Source organism: Sarcophilus harrisii, chromosome 6 (assembly GCF_902635505.1).
Source record: "Sarcophilus harrisii chromosome 6, mSarHar1.11, whole genome shotgun sequence".
Classification (NCBI taxonomy): domain Eukaryota; kingdom Metazoa; phylum Chordata; class Mammalia; order Dasyuromorphia; family Dasyuridae; genus Sarcophilus; species Sarcophilus harrisii.
In genome coordinates, this window is record NC_045431.1 from 143,301,683 (window position 1) to 143,321,423 (window position 19,741).

At 33.7% G+C, this 19,741-nt stretch overlaps 1 protein-coding gene across 1 annotated transcript in view; it reads right to left on the reverse strand.

Moving 5' to 3' along the window:
• STPG2 (sperm tail PG-rich repeat containing 2) overlaps positions 1-19,741 on the reverse strand; it is a 554,539-nt gene that overhangs the window by 442,184 nt on the left and 92,614 nt on the right. The window contains exon 8 of the mRNA XM_031941927.1: positions 14,325-14,484. Coding sequence (XP_031797787.1) covers positions 14,325-14,484 — 160 coding nt within the window. The remainder of the gene's footprint in view (positions 1-14,324; positions 14,485-19,741) is intronic.

Here is a 19,741-nt window from a genome sequence, read left to right on the forward strand (position 1 = left end):
TTTTTATTTGGTTTGTTTACTTAAGATAGGGTTGGTCAAAATTGTGGTGCTAAGACCTTCTAGAGGAAGGTAATTCAATGGTTTGAATAGTCAGGAGAGAAAGAGAATATGGAATGTTGTGCCACAGTTCCCTTTTAATGTTCTGACCCAGTTTCCCTAATTATCCTATTCAGTTACTCTGCCTCAGGTTATAACCATTCCCTCTTAATGTTAGGATAAAGGTCTTATATCTTAGATCTTAGGCTATAATCATTCCCTCTTAATGTTTGATGGGATAAAGGTCTTTATCCATTTTAGACATCATTAGAATATCAGGAGCCTCTCCAGTAATCCCCATTATGTCATCCTAGGTTCCTCCCCCCCATTAGGTCATCCCTATCCAGGTACCTTCCCTATTATATCATTGTTCTTGTAATCCTATAAAATAATCTTGTATCTGACATTCACTGCTGGATTCTTTGAGACGATAGTCTCATTTGGCCCTGGGACTAACCTTGGATCCATTTGGTCCCAGTAAATCTCTTCCTTTTAAATAAATTATTAAATTGTTCTCTAAAAAACAAATTAGAATTGGACTAGTAGAAGCCAAAGACTTTATAGGAAATCAAGAAACAATATAATAATGAAAATATAGAAGAAAATGTTAAGTATCTTATCATAAAAACAACTGACCTGGAAAACAGATCCAGAAGAGAGAATTTAAAACTATCTGAAATCCATGATCAAAAAAAAAGTCTAGACATTATCTTTCAAGAAATTATCAGGTAAAACTGTTCTGGTTTTATAGAACCAGAGGATAAAATAGAAATTGAAAAAATCTACTAATCACCACCTGAAAGAAATCCTATAATGAAAACTCCCAGGAATATTACAGCCATATTCCAGATCTCCCACGTCAAGGAGAAAATATTGCAAATAGCCAGAAAGAAACAATTCAAGAATTAAAAAGTAGCAGCTTCTATAAAAAAATTTAAATTTTTTTCTCCTGAAGGACTACACTTAGCTTTGCTGGGTAGGTCATTCTTGGCTGCAATTCAAGCTCCTTTCCCCTCTAAAATACCATATTTTGAACCCTTTGATTAACCTGTCTGAAGTGCAGACCCCTCCGGGCTACCTAGGTGTGACTGAAGCCTCAACAGGAACTATTGAGACTTTCACCTCCTGGACTATTTGTGGCATCAGGATTCGAGTCGGGAAAGACTGAGGGAACCTTGGATGAATGGGAACATCCTGCTGCTGAGATGTAACACCTGGTGAGTGTAGAAGCAGTGGGGTATAGGCACTGCTGACTTAGGCACTTACAAAAGGGTGGAGCTCTTGGTTTGGGGTTTCTGTCAGAGTGGAGAGCTGAAGGGAAGCTTGAAGCACCAATCCTCCATCCCATGATTAGAGGTGCTGACATTAATACCTCTTAATAAAAAAAAAATGAACCAGCAAAGAAAAAAGAACCCCACCATTGAAACATCTTATGGGAATAGAGAAGACAGAAGAACAGAGAAGAACACTTTAGTAAAAAAAAAAAAAAAAAAAGATTCTACCCCAAAGACTAATATGAAATGGCTCCCTGTCCAGAGAGAATTTATAAATTTATAAAAGAACTCAAAAAAGAATTCAAAAAATCAAATGACAGATATTGAAGAAAAAACTAAAGAAAAAATTAAAACCACTTGAGAAAAACAAGAAGCTTATAAAAAAGTTAATCAATTAGAAAAATAGGTACAGAGTCTCAAAGATGAAAATAATGCTTTGAAAATACTTAGAATTGGGCAAGGGGAAGCCAGTGAAGCTATGAGGGACTAAGAAATAATAAAACAGATTATAAAGAATGAGAAAACAGAACAGAATGTGAAACATAAGAAAAATGAAAGATGTAGAGAACAGAGCAAGAAGAGAAAATATAAGAATAAATGGACTGCCTGAAAGTTCTGACCAAAAAGAGAACCTTGACACAATAATGCAGAAAATAATCCAAGAAAAATTTTCCTGGAGTGATAGAACACGAGGGGAAAGTAGAAAGAGAAAAAAATCCACCAATCACCACCTCAATGAGATCCTATGTGGAAAACACACAGGAATATTATTGCCAAATTTTGAAACCCCCAGATCAAAGAAAAAAATTTGCAAGAAACAAGAAAAAACAATTCAAATATGCTGGAGCTACAATTAAAATTGTACAAGACTTATCAGCAGCTACAATAAAAGACCACAGATCCTGTAATCATATCTACTGACAATCAAAAGAACTAGGTCTGCAGCCAAAAATAATCGTATCCAGCAAAATTATATAAAATCCTGAATGAGAAAATATGGACATTGAACAAACTTGCAGATTTTCAAGGCTTTTTAATCAACCAAACCCAAACTTAACGGAAAATTTAACATATAAGAGTCAATATGAAAAATCAATTTTAAGAAACTTAACATGGACAAATTATTTAGATACGGACAAATTATATATGTGTGTGTGTGTATATATATATATATATACACACACACACACATATATGTATATAAAATTCACATTAACAGTGATGTAGCTCAAAATAAAAGATTGGCATAATTAAGGTAAAAATAGCAACTATATTATACAAATGAGGTACAGAAGAAAAATAAACACAGAGGCATTAGAGGGAGGAGAAGAGCTCATAGTTTTGAAAAACTAGTCGCATTGAGAATGAGTTCAATAGGTAACACTACATATATCCCATGAAGGGTACAGTACCCTCCAAAATCTATAAAGAAATAAGGAGGAAGAAATGGGTGGACAGGAAAGCAAAGGATGAGGGAAGAAGACAAGGGAGAGATCTCTGGGTGGAAAGAGGTTAAGTAATAGCAAGGTAAGTTAAAGAACAGAATTTAACTAAAGAGGCAGCAAAGATAGAAAAGACATGTGTGTCTATGTGGAGTGGGTGTGGTTATGAGGGTGTATATGTATCTACATATCTATATATGTATACATAAATACATCTTTTCTTAAATGTAGCTTGCTTGGGAGTAGGCAGGGATGACAGGGGAATAAAGTAAATAAGGTGAGTAGCAGAGAACCAAAGAACAATTTACAAGGAAGTAAAGAAAAAAATAATCATTCATGAGTATAATTTCTTCTATTATATTTATACTTTTTTGATCTGATAATTTGTTGTTATGTATTTTGAATCCTCCCTGATGTTCTACAGGGCATATGACAATATTATCTTTTATTCTGCTTTATTTTGTTTTGTATTTTTTATTTTCCTTTTTTTTCTTAATCTGTTCTTTTTAAAGAAAAAAAGAAAAAGAAAAAATGCAAATTTAAAACAATTCTGACACCTGATACCTATTGAGGAGAATGTGAGAAAATTAACATTAATGCACTGTTAGATGGAATTATGAAATGATATGTATGACCATTCTGAAGTAAAATTTGGAACTCAAAGGAGTACAAAATGTGCATACTCTTTAACCAAGATACATCACTATAAGGTTTTTTCTCAAAGAGATTAAAAAAACACAATGGAAAAGGATTTACAGGTACAAAACTATTTATAGGGACTTTTCTGGTGGCAAAGAATTGAAAAATGAAGGTATGCGCATACCTGAAGAGTAAGTGAGCAACTGAATGAGTTGTATATGATAGTGTTATGAAAAATGATGAACCAGATGCTCTCAGAATTGTAGTATAAGAAATAATGAGTCAAATGCTCTCAGAAAAACCTAGAAAATTTTACATGAACTGATGCAAAGTGAAATAAGCAGAACTAGAGCACTATACACAGTAACTATTATTGTATAAATCAACTGTGAATGATTTAGCTATTCTCAGCAATTCAGTGATATAAGACACCTACCTGTAAAGAATATATGATGAAAAAGTGCTATCTATCCACAGAGAAAGAACTGGTGGAATCTGAATACAGATAAAAGCATACCTTTTTTTAACTTTTTTCATTTTTCTTGGGGGTTTTTTGGTATATACATGTAATTGAAGAAAAATAAAATACTAAATAAAGTCTTCTAGCTTGTTATTCTTACATAGCTGATGACTTCCAAATAGCTATCTACCTACTAACTTCTGCGGTTTTTTTTATGATTTCTTTATTATCACACAATTATCATAATGGATCCTCAAGACTCCAGTTAGATCATGATATTATTTTTTTCATCCAAAATTATTTGTATCATCAAACTTCCAACAAAATTAACTGGTTTTATGTCCATTCCAAACTTATTTCCCTCAATTTTAATTAAATTCTTACAGTCTAATTACTTCAAACACTAAAGTTCATATCTAATTCCTTTTTAATAACAATTGTTCTATAATTACTGTAATGGTTTCTTAGTAGGACCTACTTCATATATGAAAATATGAAAATTCCCATGTGCATATAATCTTTGATCCCTGATAATCCGATAAATTAACATGCCCTTCAAATATGGGGAGATAAAATTAAATGTTATCTTCCAGATATCTCTATGCAATGAGAAAAACTACTCAACCCCAAAAGTCCAAAATTAAGAATAAATAGTTATATATCTATTTTGAAAAGATTATCTAAGCATAGTAAAAATTCATGTTCTACTGAAAAGTTTTCTTTCAAATATGAGTATGAGGAAAGGGATGCGAATGCTCATTCTCAATTCAGTTGATATAGTCAGAATATTTAATTAAAGATAATGATGTGGTAACAAGGCGTTTAATTGTAAAGTAGCATCCATGCCTTTATGAGATACAACTAAGCCCTCTGAATGATTGGCTAAGCAAATTGTTCATGTCTCTGAGGAACATTAAATGGCTGAGCTTTTAGCTCTGCAGTTAGTAGAAAAAGTATCAGGCCACTATGAGAAAGCTGCTCTTGGAGCAAAGTAAGGAGGAAGGAACAAGAGATTTTTCTCCAAAAAACCTCTTTCCCCTATTTGCCTTTGACTACACATTTAACTAGTTGGAGACCCTGGATCTATTTATAGAGACAGATTCTCTACTCTAAACACACATTTTATAGAAAAGCAGATACTCCAGAATGGGAACCCTGGAATCTGGAATCTGGGGTGGGGGGGAAGCTAACTACAGAAAGTAAACCCCTGAGAATTTCCCAGAAAAGGCATTGCTACCAAGGGGAGAAAAAAATAAGAGAAAGAATTTTCAGGTCCTGCTGCATTGAGTACCTTAGTGTTACCTGTTCCCTACACATACCCTTCATTAGAATTGTGCTCTCAGTTGAGCATAACATTCCCAATAATACTGTGAGAGTATTTTGGGGGTTAGTATGTCCCACATTTACAGTAGGAATTATTCATAACTACTATTTTTACTCTGCCATCTTAGTAAATGTCTTTGTTAAGATATAATTTTATCTGCTGGCTAACTCTCAATTGAAAGAAAGAACACTGATGAGGGTTCATGACTTGCAGTTTTAGGAATATAGCCTCATAGAGTTGCTCCTCCATTCCAGTCACACCTATTAACTGTGGATGTCCATTAAAGCTTTTTACACTATATCTTCTCCCTTGCTAATCTCATCAGTTCCTGTAATTCAATTATCACTCTCTGGTGAAGATTCCCAGAACTTCAATTTCATCCCTAATCTCTTCCCCAAGATCCTCAGTCCCATATCATCTACTACCTTTGATACATCTCAAATGGGCTGTCCCATGAACACCTCAAATTCAACATATCTGTCTAATCTTATCTTTTTACCCAAATTTCCCCATTTTTCAAGTTTCCTATTATTAACTGTAGGCATCATCATTATTTCAGGCATCCAGACTTGGAACCTTAATGTCTCCCTTAATCCCCTATACTTACTCCATCCTGGAGCCATGATGGGGACACAGTTTGTCATTTCTGCTTCACAACATCTCTCATCTATGTTCTCTTCACCCCACTTACACACACTAACACAGTATGCAGTCCTATATCAGTTCATACCTAGATGAACACAGTGGTCTGCTGATGATCTCCCTACTACAAGCTTCTCCTCTTAATTCATGCTCAGCTCAAGTACCAAAGTGATCTTACAGGTTTCATCTTTTCACCCTAAATCCTCTATTAAACTCAAGTAGCCCCTTCTTACTTCTAGTTCAAAAAAGAAAATGCTTTTTCATATTTAAAGCCCCTCACATCCTGGTTTTTTTCTATTCTTCCATTCTTCTTACTTACTCCTTCCCTTCTATCTCCTCTACAATACAGTTACATCAAACCACCTTATGCCTCATCACATTCTACTCTCCATCTTTTATGCCTTTTGATTGGCTATGCCTCATGATTTTCCATTCTCATCTCTACTTCCTGGATTTCATGGCCTCTTTCAAGAATCAAGTTAAAATATCATGTTCTACAAAAGGCTTTTTCCAACTCCTCTTTCTCCACTTAACTACTATTCACATAAGTTGTATGTACATAATAATTTACATTTTGTCTCAGTCATTGTAGAGGAAAGACTGTAAAAGGAAAGACTGTTGTGTAAGAAATGACCAGCAGGGTGAAAGTGAATACAGAGACTTGTAGAGACTTACATGAATTGATGCTAAGTGAAATGAGCAGAACCAAGAGATCATTATATACCTCAACAATGATACTGTATGAGGTTGTATTGTGATGGAAGTGGATTTCTTTGACAAAGAGAAGATCTAACTCAGTTTCAATTGATCAATGATGGACAGAAGCAGCTACACCCAAAGAAAGAACACTGGGAAATGAATGTAAACTGTTTGCATTTTTGTTTTTCTTCCCAGGTAATTTTTACCTTCTGAATCCAATTCTTCCTATGCAACAAGAGAACTGTTCCATTCTACACACATATATTGTATCTAGGATATTCTGTGGCCTATCTAACATGTATAGGACTGCTTGCCATCTGGGGGAGGGGGTGGAGGGAGGGAGGGGAAAAATCGGAACAGAAGTGATTGCAAGGGATAATGTAAAAAATTACCCTGGCATGGGTTCTGTCAATAAAAAGTTATAATTATTAAAAAAAAACTCAATTGGACAATTAGAAAAAGATATAAAAAAGTAAGTGAAGAAAATAATTATTGAAAATCAGAATCGAACAAATGGAATTGAATGACTTGAGGAGACACCAAGAATCACTCAAGCAAAACCAAATAAAAAATGAAACAATGGAAGAAAAATGTCAAATATCTTCTTAGGAAAACAACAGACCTGGAAAATAGATCTAGGAGAGACAATCTAAGAATTATTGGACTCCCTGAAAAATATAATGTAAAAAAGAGTCTGGACACTATTTTCCAGAAGTTATAGAAATAGAGGGTAAACTAGAAATTGAAAGAATTCATTGATCACCGACTGAAAGGGATCCTAAAATCCAAGATATATAGTGGCCAAATTCCAGAACTATCAGACAAAGGAAAAAATACTGCAAGCTGCTAGAAAAAAATCAATTCAAATATAGAGGAGCCATAATAAGGATTACTCAGTATCTAGCAGCGTCCACATTAAAGGATCGCAGGGCCTGGAATATGATATTCCAAAAGGCTAAGGTACTTGGTATGCAGCCAAAAATAACTTATCCAGCCAAAATGAGCATCATTTTCCAGGGAAGAAGATGAACATTCAACAAAATAAGTGAATTTCATCTATTTTTGATGAAAAAACTGGAACTAAACAAAAATTTTGATCTACAAATATAGAACTCAAGAGAAACCTAAAAAAGTAAAAAGAAATCTTGGAAACTATATTTCTGCTATAAAGATATATAAAGAACACATGTATATTTTGTTCTAGAAACTAGAAGCAGAAAGGAAATTGTACCAGAAAAAGGGTAAAGTGGGGGTACTATATCTCACGAAGAGCAAAGGAAACCTATTATATCTGAGAGTGGACGGGGTTGAACATAGTGTGTATCTTATTGCCATCAGAACTGGCTTAAAGAGAAAAATATTAGACATATTCAATTTATGGTGAAACTTCTCCCACCTCATTGAAAAGTGGGAAGGGGGAAATTGAAAAGGAAAGGAGTAAGCTAAGTGAAAGGGAATACAGAAATTGTGAGGAAAAGGGGTAAGATAGGGGGAGGAATTCTAAGGTGGAGGGAGGGATACTAAAAAGGCAGGGCTGTGAGAAGCAAGTGGTGCTCAGAAGTTTAATACTGGGGAGGGGGGTAAGGGGAAAAGAAAGGAAAAAAGCATAAATAGGGCTTAACAAGATGCCAAGTAATACAGAATTGGTAATTTTAACTACAAATGTGAACGGGGTAAACTCCCATAAAGAAGAAGCAGTTAGCAGACTGGATTAAAAGTCAGAATCCTACAATATGTTGTTTACAGGAAACACACCTAAAGGAGGGCAATACAAAGAGTCAAGGTAAAAGGTTGCAGCAGAATCTGCCATGCTTTAGGTGAAGTCAAAAACCCAGGGGTAGCCTGCTTCTCATCTCAGATCAAGCAAAAGCAAAAATTCATCTAATTAAAAGAGATAAGGAAGGGCACTATATCTTGCTAAAGGGTACCATATCAATATTAAATATATATATATATGCACCAAGTGGTGTAGCATCTAAATTCTTAAAAGAGAAATTAAGAGAGCTGCAAGAAGAAATAGATAGCAAAACTATAATAGCAGGAGATCTCAACCTTGCACTCTCAGAATTAGATAAATCAAACCACAAAATAAATAAGAAAGAAGTCAAAGAGGTAAATAGAATACTAGAAAAGTTAGATATGATAGACCTCTGGAGAAAATGAAATGGAGACAGAAAGGAGTACACTTTCTTTTCAGCAGTTCATGGAACCTATACAAAAATAGACCATATATTAGGACATAAAAACCTCAAACTCAAATGCAGTAAGGCAGAAATAGTAAATGCATCCTTTTCAGACCATGATGCAATAAAAATTACACTCAACAAAAAGCCAAGGGAAAGTAGACAAAAAAATAATTGGAAATTAAATAATCCCATGCTAAAGAATAATTGGGTGAACAGCAAATCATAGACATAATAAATAACTTCATCCAAGAAAATGACAATAATGAGACATCATACCAAAATGTGTGGGATGCAGCCAAAGCGGTAATAAGGGGAAATTTCATATCTCTAGAGGCCTTCTTGCATAAAATAGAGAAAGAGAAAATCAATGAATTGGGCTTGGAACTAAAAATGCTACAAAAGGAACAAATTAAAAACCCCCAGTCAAACACTAAACTTGAAATTCTAAAAATAAAAGGAGAGATCAATAAAATTGAAAGTAAGAAAATTATTGAATTAATTAATAAAACTAAGAGTTGGTTCTATGAAAAAAAACCAACAAAATAGACAAACTCTTAGTAAATCTGATTTAAAAAAGGAAAAAGGAAAATCAAATTGTTAGTCCTAAAAATTAAAAGGGAAAATTGGCCACTAATGAAGAGGAAATTAGAGCAATAATTAGGAGTTACTTTGCTCAACTTAATGCTAATAAATTCGATAACTTAAATGAAATGGACTACCTTCAAAAACATAGCTTGCCCAGACTAACAGAGGAAGAAGTAAATTGTCTAAACAATCCCATTTTAGAAAAAGAAATAGAACAATCTATTAACCAACTCCTTAAGAAAAAATCCCCAGGACTAGATGGATTTACATGTGAATTCTACCAAACATTTGAAGAACAATTAACTCCAATGTTATATAAACTATTTGAAAAAATAGGGATTGAAGGAGTCCTCCCAAGTTCCTTTTATGACACAGACATGATACTGATACCTAAACCAGGCAGGTTGAAAACAGAGAAAGAAAATTATAGACCAATCTCCCTAATGAATATTGATGCTAAAATCTTAAATAAAATATTAGTAAAAAGATTACAGAAAATCATCCCCAGGATAATACACTATGACCAAGTAAGATTTATACCAGGAATGCAGGGCTGGTTCAATATTAGGAAAACTATTAGCATAATTGATTATATCAATAATCAAATTAACAAAAACCATGTCAATAGATGCAGAAAAAACATTTGATAAAATCCAACATCCATTCCTAATAAAAACACTTAAGAGGATAGAAATAAGTGGACTTTTACTTAAAATAGTCAGGAGCATATATTTAAAACTGTCAATAAGCATCATATATAATGAGGAAAAACTGGAACCTTTCCCAGTAAGATCAGGAGTGCAACAAGGTTGCCCACTAACACCATTACTATTCAATATTGTATTAGAAATGCTAGCTTTGGCAATAAGAGTTGAGAAAGAGATTAAAGGAATTAGAGCAGGCAAAGAGAAACCAAATTGTTAGTTTCCAACAATAATCTTAATCTTAATCCCCTTAATCTCTTTTAACAACAAATTCCAAATTATGGAATATTATTGTTTGGTAACTCTTTGCTGATGATATGATGGTATACTTAGAGAACCCCAGAGATTCTACAAAAGAGTTATTAGAAATAATCCACACCTTTAGCAAAGATGCAGGATACAAAATAAACCCACATAAGTCATCAACATTCTTATATATCACTAACAAAATCCAACAGAGTTACAAAAAGAAATTCCATTTAAAGTAAGTACTGATAGTATAAAATATTTAGGAATCTATCTGCCAAGGGAAAATCAGAAACTTTATGAGCAAAACTACAAAACACTTTCCACACAAATTAAATCTGATCTAACCAACTGGAAAAATATTAAATGCTCTTGGATAGGGCAAGCAAATATTATAAAGATGACAATACTATCTAAACTAATCTATTTATTTAGCGCTATGCCAATCAGACTCCCAAAAAACTATTTTAATGACCTAGAAAACATAACAACAAAGTTCATATGGAAAAACAAAAAGTCAAGAATTTCAAGGGAATTAATGAAAAAAAAATCAAATGAAGGTGGCCTAGCTGTACCAGATCTAAAATTATATTATAAAGCAGTGTTTACCAAAACCATTTGGTACTGGCTAAGAAATAGACTTGTTGATCAATGGAATAGGTTAGCTTCAGAGGACAAAACAGCCAATAATTTTAATAATCTAGTGTTTGACAAACCCAAAAACCCCAGTTTTTGGGATAAGAACTCACTATTTGACAAAAATTACTGGGAAAATTGGAAATTAGTATGGCAGAAACTAGGCATTGACCTACACCAAGGTATACATTGATCTTATACCAAGATAAGGTCAAATGGGTTCATGACCTAGGCATAAAGAATGAGATTATAAATAAATTGGAAGAGCATAGTTTACCTCTCAGATCTGTGGAAGAGGAAGGAATTTATGACCAAAGAAGAACTAGAGATCATTATTGATCACAAAATAGAAAATTTTGATTATATCAAATTGAAAAGTTTTTGTACAAACAAAACTAATGCAGACAAGATTAGAAGGGAAGCAATAAACTGGGAAAACATTTTTACAGTCAAAGGTTCTGATAAAGGTCTCACTTCCAAAATATATAGTGAATTGACTCTAATTTATAAGAAATCAAGCCATTCTCCAATTGATAAATGGGAAAAAAGATATGAATAGACAATTCTCAGACAAAGAATTTGAAACTATTTCGAGCTACATGAAAAGAGCCAAAGAAAAGTCATTATTAATCAGAGAAATGCAAATTAAGACAACTCTGAGATACTATTACACACCTGTCAGATTGGCTAGAATGACAGGGAAAGATAATGCGCAATGTTGGAGAGAATGTGGGAAAACAGGGACACTGATACATTGTTGGTGGAATTATGAATACATCCAGCCATTCTAGAGAGCGATTTGGAACTATGCTCAAAAAGTTATCAAACTGTGCATACCCCTTTATCCAGCAGTGTTACTACTAGGCTTATATCCCAAAGAGATCATAAAGAAGGGAAAGGGACCTGTATGTGCAAGAATTTTGTGGCAGCTTTCTTTGTAATGGCCAGAAACTGGAAACTGAATGGATGTCCATCAATTGGAGAATGGCTGAATAAATTGTGGTGTATGATATTATGGAATATTATTGTTTGGTAAGAAATTACCAGCAGAATGACTTCAGAAAGGCCTGGAGAGATTTACACAAACTGATGCTGAATGAAATGAGCAGGACCAGGAGATGATTATACACTTCAGCAACAATACTATATGATGATCATTTCTGATGGACGTGGCCATCTCCAGCAATGAGATGACCCAAATCAGTTTCAATGGAGCAATAATGAATTGAACCAGCCACACCCAGCAAAAGAACTCTGGGAGATGACTATGAACCATTACATAGAATTCCCAATCCCTCTATTTTTGTCCTCCTGCATTTTTTATTTCCTTCACAGGCTAGTAGTACACTATTTCAAAGTCTGATTCTTTCTGTACAGCAAAATAACTGTTAAGACATGTATACATATATTGTATTTGATTTATACTTTAACATATTTAACATGTATTGGTCAACCTGCCATTGGGAGGAGGGAATGGGGGAAAGGAGAGGTAAAATTGGAACAAAAGGTTTGGCAATTGTCAATGCTGTAAAATTACCCATGCATATAACTTGTAAATAAAAAGCTATTTAAAAAAGAAAGAAAGAAAGAAACACTAGCCTCGGCAAGAAGAGTCGAGAAAGAGATTAAAGGAATTAAGAGTAAGCAAAGAGGAAACCAAATTATCACTCTTTGCAGAAAGACCTGGAGAAACTTATATGAACTGATGCTAAGTGAAGTGAGTGGAAACAAGAGAACATTGTACACAGCAACAATAAGATTTATGTGATGATCAACTGTAACAGATTTAGTTCTTTTCAAGATTGAGGTGATTCCCATTTCAATAGACTTGTGATAGAGTCATCTGCATCCAGAAAGACAATCATGGAGACTAAATGTGGATTGCAACAGTGTTTTCACCTTTTTGCTGTTGCTTGCTTCCTTGTTTCTTTTTTCTTTCTCGTTTTTTCTTGTGCAGCATGATAAATGTGGAAATATGTTTAGAAGAATTGCACATGTTTAACCTATATTGGATTACTTGCTGTCTAGGGAAGGGAGAAAAAGGGAGGAAGAAATATGTAGAGCAAAAGGTTTTTTAAGGGTGAATGTTGAAAACTATTTTTGCATCTATTTTGAAAATAAAAAGCTATTTAAAATTTTTTAATTGCTATCCAGGATTGATATAAGTAAAAGCAATATCCTAAAGCCTTATTCTCTGCAGATTATATTAATTTTTAATTAAAAGGCACTGAAACTATCTTTGGGATAAAACTGGATCACCAGACTAAGGTTTACACCACTGATATCACTATCTGATCAACTGTATACAAAAAATCCAGGGAAAACTTCAGCTGCTCCCAGATATTTGACTGGAAGACCATATTGTGCAACACAAAGGAAGGGAAGCTTTGCTCAGATAAATCATTGTGGGAAACTCAACGAATATCTTTGTTAAATATCCTTTTCTTACTAGGGCTACATATACATCCTTTTGTTAACTGTCATATCTTCTATAAGCACTTCATCTTATTCCATTGTTGAACCTAAGGTATCACACTGGCCTATTCAGTTTTAACCTACAAGAAAATCCAATTAATATGGGTGTATATTTGTAGAGTCAAAAAGCTTCTACAGCAGATGGTTTTATATAATGCCAGATGGAGTCATACATTAGGTGTTTAATTGCTTATTTGTCTATTTCTCACAAAGGAAAGTTCAAGAAAAAAGTGGGAGAAGAGAGTTATTTATCCTTTTCTAAAAATGACTATGATATAAAGACAAAAGCTACAAATAAAAAATTTTTAAAGAAGTGTGTGATAGATGTCAACCTCAAACTTACTTCTAATACAAAACCTTTACTTGAAAGTACAAATTAGGGACAGCTAGGTGGTGCAGTCCTGAAGTCAGGAGGACCTGAGTTCAAATCTGGTCTCAGAAACTTCAGAAAAGATGAAGAATAATTGACTTCACTTATATCACAATAAGATATTTGAAGAAAGTGAGCAAAACCCTTCACAAATATATATATGAAAATACTAAGTTGTTGAATTTTTAGGAGTTCCCTTTTTTTTTACTCTTAGCCATTTAAGGCAGGTAGATGGCATAGGGGATAAAATGCTGGACTTACAGTGATAAAGAAGTAAGTTCAACTTCAGATACCATTTTGTTGTGTAACCCTTCATTTGACAACTGGGTATAATAATAGCACCTACCTTATGGAGTTGTTGGGAGGATAAAATGATATAATATTTGTAAAGTATTTTGCCAAGTTTAAAACTACTAAAAAATACTACATATTACTACTGTTATCTTTACTGATTTAACAAAAAGAACAAACCTTTTGAACAACATTAATTTCCATAATTTTTGCTACATTTTTAAAAAATTCCAACTTGAAGAGTTAACATTTAAATTTATGCTGTATCCACATGTAAGTAATACATAGTTATATAAAATTAAATCAATTGCTAACCTGGTGTGTCCTCTACATTGGACATCTGTGTGAAGCGAACAGAAGTTCTACCAAAAGGGGTCTTTTTTTGTGCTGGTAATTTTTTCAAAGTCGCAAGAGCTGTTCGATGATCATTATATGTTCCAGGAGCTGGAGTGACTGATTTCACAGGTATAAATCTCTGGTAAATCATAGAAGAAAATATGCCAATTATAGGTTATACTATATTTAAATAATTTATGTGTAGAATAGTGGCTCTCTTTATATAATACCTATAGTTTATTTATCTCTCAAAGAAGTTAAGAAAATACGTTAGTATTAATATCTTGTGTCTATTAATCAATAATAACATATATTACTGTTACTATATAGATAATTCTACCAAAAGATGGTAAAATTATGTTTTACAAATATTAAAACAAAATTCTATAAGAAAATTTAAAGCAATAACTGTATTTCTAGAACATCACAGAAATGATAATTACATTTTGAATACCCTTGGTAATATCAGTTAATAAGCTGAAAAAGGAATACATATTCATTGTCACATCAGCTAACTTAGACATAAACCATCCAAAACTCTCTGACAAATTGCTTTGACAATTCACTAATTTCATAAGTCACCTTTAATAACAACCTGAATATTATACATATAAGTTAATAGCAAACAGCATTTCATTTATAATCTATGACATACAAACATTTAGTGTTTGGCATAAAGTGACAACATCTTACAACTACCTCAAATGGTCTATTTACCTAAAATGACACACTGAAATGCCTACATATTAATAAATAAGAGTTAGCAATAAAGAGATTATTTAGATCCTTTAGATAAAATATCAACAAAATCCTGAATTTCAATGAAAAGAAATTTTCCAAAATTCCAAGACAATTTTCTTGGATTATCATGCATGTTATAATAAACCCAGATCAAATAAATCTTTGTCTTGCTTTTAAAAAAGCAAGTTTCCAACTATTTTATTATTTTTTATTTAAGAATATTCCATTTTTATATAATTTTAATTTCTCAACATATCCTTCTCCTTCCTAAAAGCCCATATTTTATTACAAAAAGTTAACAAAAGAAAAAAACCACTTAATGAAACTAAACAACAGATCAGCCAAATCTAATATTACATGCATTATTCCACACCTATATGCTCCCACATTTACACAAAGAGCAAAAAAGGTTTATTCTTATATTTCTTATTTAAGAACAAGGTTGAACATTGTTGTAATTTTACAACAATCATTTTCATTTTTTTGTTACTGTTGTTCTTTCCATTTATACTTGCAGGGGCAGCTAAATGGCACAGTGGATAGAGTACTGGCTCTGAAATCAAAAGAACCTGAATTCAAATAAGGCCTCAGACACTTAATACTTTCAAGCTGTGAGACCCTGGACAAGTAAGTCACTTAATCCCAAATGCCTCAGTACACACACACACAAAAACATTTATACTTGCAAAACTTTGCTGATTCTTGTTTTTCCCTTTGTATTAATTCATACACATCTTCCCATGCTTCTCTATGTTCTTTATATTTATTGTATCTTACTATGTAGTAAAAATCCATTGTAGTCACCAATTTATATTAACTATATCTTCTAGAAAAAATGGCAGAATTGACTGATCCTGACTCAAAAACTGAAAGGGAAGAAGGTGCCATGTTCAGTGATAAAGTGATTGGTAAGGTGAAGTTAAGTATGGTTGGAACCTTCCAGAAAAAGTGGGTCAGGAGGAGCATTAAATAATCAGACTCACATGATTGCAGAGCAGAAGTACCAGAGATGAAAATGTTAAAATCCTTAAAGTATGGTTTCTGGCATAAACTCATAGGAATCTCTTAAAACTTCAACTTTACCACCTCATTCCGGGTCAATGCATGAAACACCAGTTGTTACCAAACTCAGGTTTTCTCAGGTCTTTTTTCTGGGGACATGAATAACTAAAATTATCATTCATCAACCTCTTATAACTCAGGCCCCATTCTAATGAAACTTAAATCTTTTTCAACTTTTGTGAAGATCGCGTATTTTAAAATCAGTCGGAGTCAGGAATTCAGGTTAGGGAAAAATCATCAGTCTTTATTCTCAGTGAAGAAGGATCGGAGGTGGAAGAGAATGGGCAATAGCAATATGTGCAGCTGAGTCAAGAAGCTAGCTAGACCAGCAGCCACACGCCCAGCAGCTAGGAGTCTGGAACCCAGGTCCAATCTCTCCCAGCTTCTCTTCCTGTCTATCTCTGCCTCCACCCACCAAAATCATCATTTCCTATACAACACATCAGGACTTGCACTGAGAGTGGGCAGGGACCATTCTTTATCCAATCATGTATATTAATAGAGTATAGCCCAATTACTATTTAGCCTCACGTACTTGGGACCTCAGTGCATCAACTCAAACCTCAGCCCATTACAAACTTTGATAAATTATAATATGTTTATTAAAGCAGAATCAAAATTAAAGTACAGAGGTAGAGCTCTTGAATAGCAGAACCAGTATTGGTAAAAGTCTTCCATCTCACCTTACTTCACCTCACCCTATTTTTTGCACCGGGTTTTCCCTAGGGCATGACCCTAGTAAGCATTTGGTTCTCAAAAACAAAGAGGTAAGGTAACAAAGAGAATTTTCCACCTTAGCTCAATACTTTTGGTTTGGATGCTGCGATAATATTATTTTATTCCTTAAAATTTTTCCATGTCCATCTATATTTCAGAGAGATAAATTCTTCATTGGATATCTTAGAGACCAATCACCAATAAGGACCCTCTTTCAGGTATCTTCTCCAAAATGCTTTCAGTATCTTTCTTCAGTATCATCTTCAGAAAGCATAATTACTTTATTTTGAAAGATCCTCTTCATAGTAAGATATTAGAATGATTCTATTCTTTCCAATTGTGGTACATGCCCTTTAAGCAGCTAAATATTGCTTTAATTTTTATAGGGCCTATAAAATTCAGGAAATTTTAGGGGGGGGGAATCATTATCATCTGAAGCAGATCAGACAGATCTTGTGATTCTTACAAAAATTACATGAGGCATATATGAGCATCCATACTATAAACAACATGGCATATAAATACTTTACAAACTTTGAAATGCCACATAAGTATTATGTTAATATTATTAAAAATATCATAATATGAATTCATGATTTACACCTAAAAGTGATACTGTAAGCATATTAGTAGAGCAAGTTATAGTATACCTGTCAGATCTGTGCAGAAGGGAAGAATTTATGGCCAAAAAAGAACTAGAGAACATTATGAAATGCCAAATGGATAATTTTGATTACATCAAATTAAAAAAGTTTTTGCACAAATAAAACCAATGCAGTCAAGATTAGAAGGCAAGCAGAAAGCTTGGAGAAATAACTGTAGCTAGTTTTTCTGAAAAAGGCCTCATTTCCAAAATATATAAAGAACTGAGTTAAATTTATAAGAATACAAGTAATTCCCCAATTGACAAATTGACAATTTTCAGATGAAGAAATCAGTCATTTGCAGTCATATAAAAAAAAATGTACTAAATCACTACTGATTAGAGAAATGCAAATTAAAACAACTCTGAGGTACCACTTTATACCTCTCAGATTGTCTAAGATAACAAGTAAAGATAATGATAAATGGTGAAGAAGACACAGGAAAATGTACTGTTGGTAAAAAAAAAAAAAAAAAAAAAATGATTCAGCCAGATTAGAGAGCAATAAATTGCTCTCTTGTCCACTGTGCATATCTTTTGATCCAGCAATTTCAAAATTGGGTCTATATCTCAAAAAGATGATAAAAAAGGGAAAAAAGATCCACATGTGCTAAAATGTTTGTAGCAAATCTTTTATGTTGTGCCAAGGAATTAGAAACTGAGTTAGATGCTCATCAAATGGGGAATGGTTGAATAAGATATAGTATAGGAATGTAATAGTTCTATAAGAAATGATAAGTAGAGGGGAGGGGAAGGGGGAAGCCAAGATTGTGGAAAGTAGATGGTACTTTGCCTGAGATCTTCCTGGCTCCCCTCAGAATAAATACTAGATCAAGCCTCTTGAATGTATTTTGGTGTGACAGAATCCACAAATATTTGGAGTGTATCAAATTTCCAGCAGAAGATATCGTGAAAGGACTTTAGGAAAGATCTATCTCAATTGATCAGAGAGTCGGGGGGGAAGGGGGAGAGTGGGGAGGGGACTCAGTCCAGTGCAGGCACTTGTATGGGGAAGTCCATAATGGAGAGGCCCTGTGCAGGGATTTCAGTAGAAAGCTCTTATTAGAAAAACAGCAGCGTTGTATACTCTGTCCTGGTTTAGAAGACCAATGAATAAGCAGACTATCTGTGAGACTGCCATGCAACTACAAAAGGTAAATACTGAGCCCCTGAATCCTAGCCTAACAGGAGGTACTTGACCAGGCACACCCAGTGCAGGGAGAAAGCCTGCAACAGCACTAGCCCTAGTAGTGTGAAGCCGCTGTCCCCCTCTAGAGAAAACTCAGGGCAATCTCCCTTGTGTCTTAGAAGCAGATCTCAACTTTTAAAACTGAGCAAAAAAAGCAAATAGGGCTCTGACCATAGATAGCCATTATGAAGACAGAAGAACAGAACTCAAACTGAGGACAATGAAGGCAAAATGCCTCCAGATGAAGTCTCAAAGGGGGATATGAACTGACCTCCAACTCACAAGGCTCTCTTGGAAGAATTTTTAAAAAGACCTTAAAAGAGAGCCAAAAGAAAAAAAAAAAAAAAAAAAGAAATGAGAGCTTTGCAGGAGAGTTTGGAAAAAGAAACAGAAATTAACTGAAGAAAACAAATCTTTCAAAAATACATTTGGTGAATGGAAAAAAAAATGTACTCAAGAAAAACACTTCTTAAAAAAACAGATTTGTCAATTGATCAGTAATGAACAGAACCAGATACATCCAGAGAAAGAACAGTGGGAAATGAATGTGGACCACAACATAGCATTTACACTCTTTATGTTATTGTTCGCTTACATTTTCGTTTTTCCTCCCAGTTTATTTCTTACCTTCTTTCTAAATCCAATTTTTCTTGTGTAGCAAGACAACTATATAAATATGTATACATATATTGTATTTAACATATACTTTAACACATTTAACATGTATGGGACTACCTGCCACCTAGAGGTGATGGAGGGAAGGAAAGGAAAAGTTGGAACAGAAGTTTTTGCAAGGGTCAATGTTGAAAAACTACCCATCCATATGTTTTGTCAATAAAAAGCTATAATAAAAAAAACAGATTTGGCAAAATGGGAAAAAAACAACTTCTTGAAAAATAAAACTGATAAAATGGAAAAAGAGAATAACTTCTTAAAAAGAGAGAATTGGTGAAAATGGGAGCGGGGGGAAAATCCAGTTGAACAAAACAACTTTTTTAAAAGTATAAATGGCCAAAGACAAAAGGAGATTTTAAAAAGCCAACT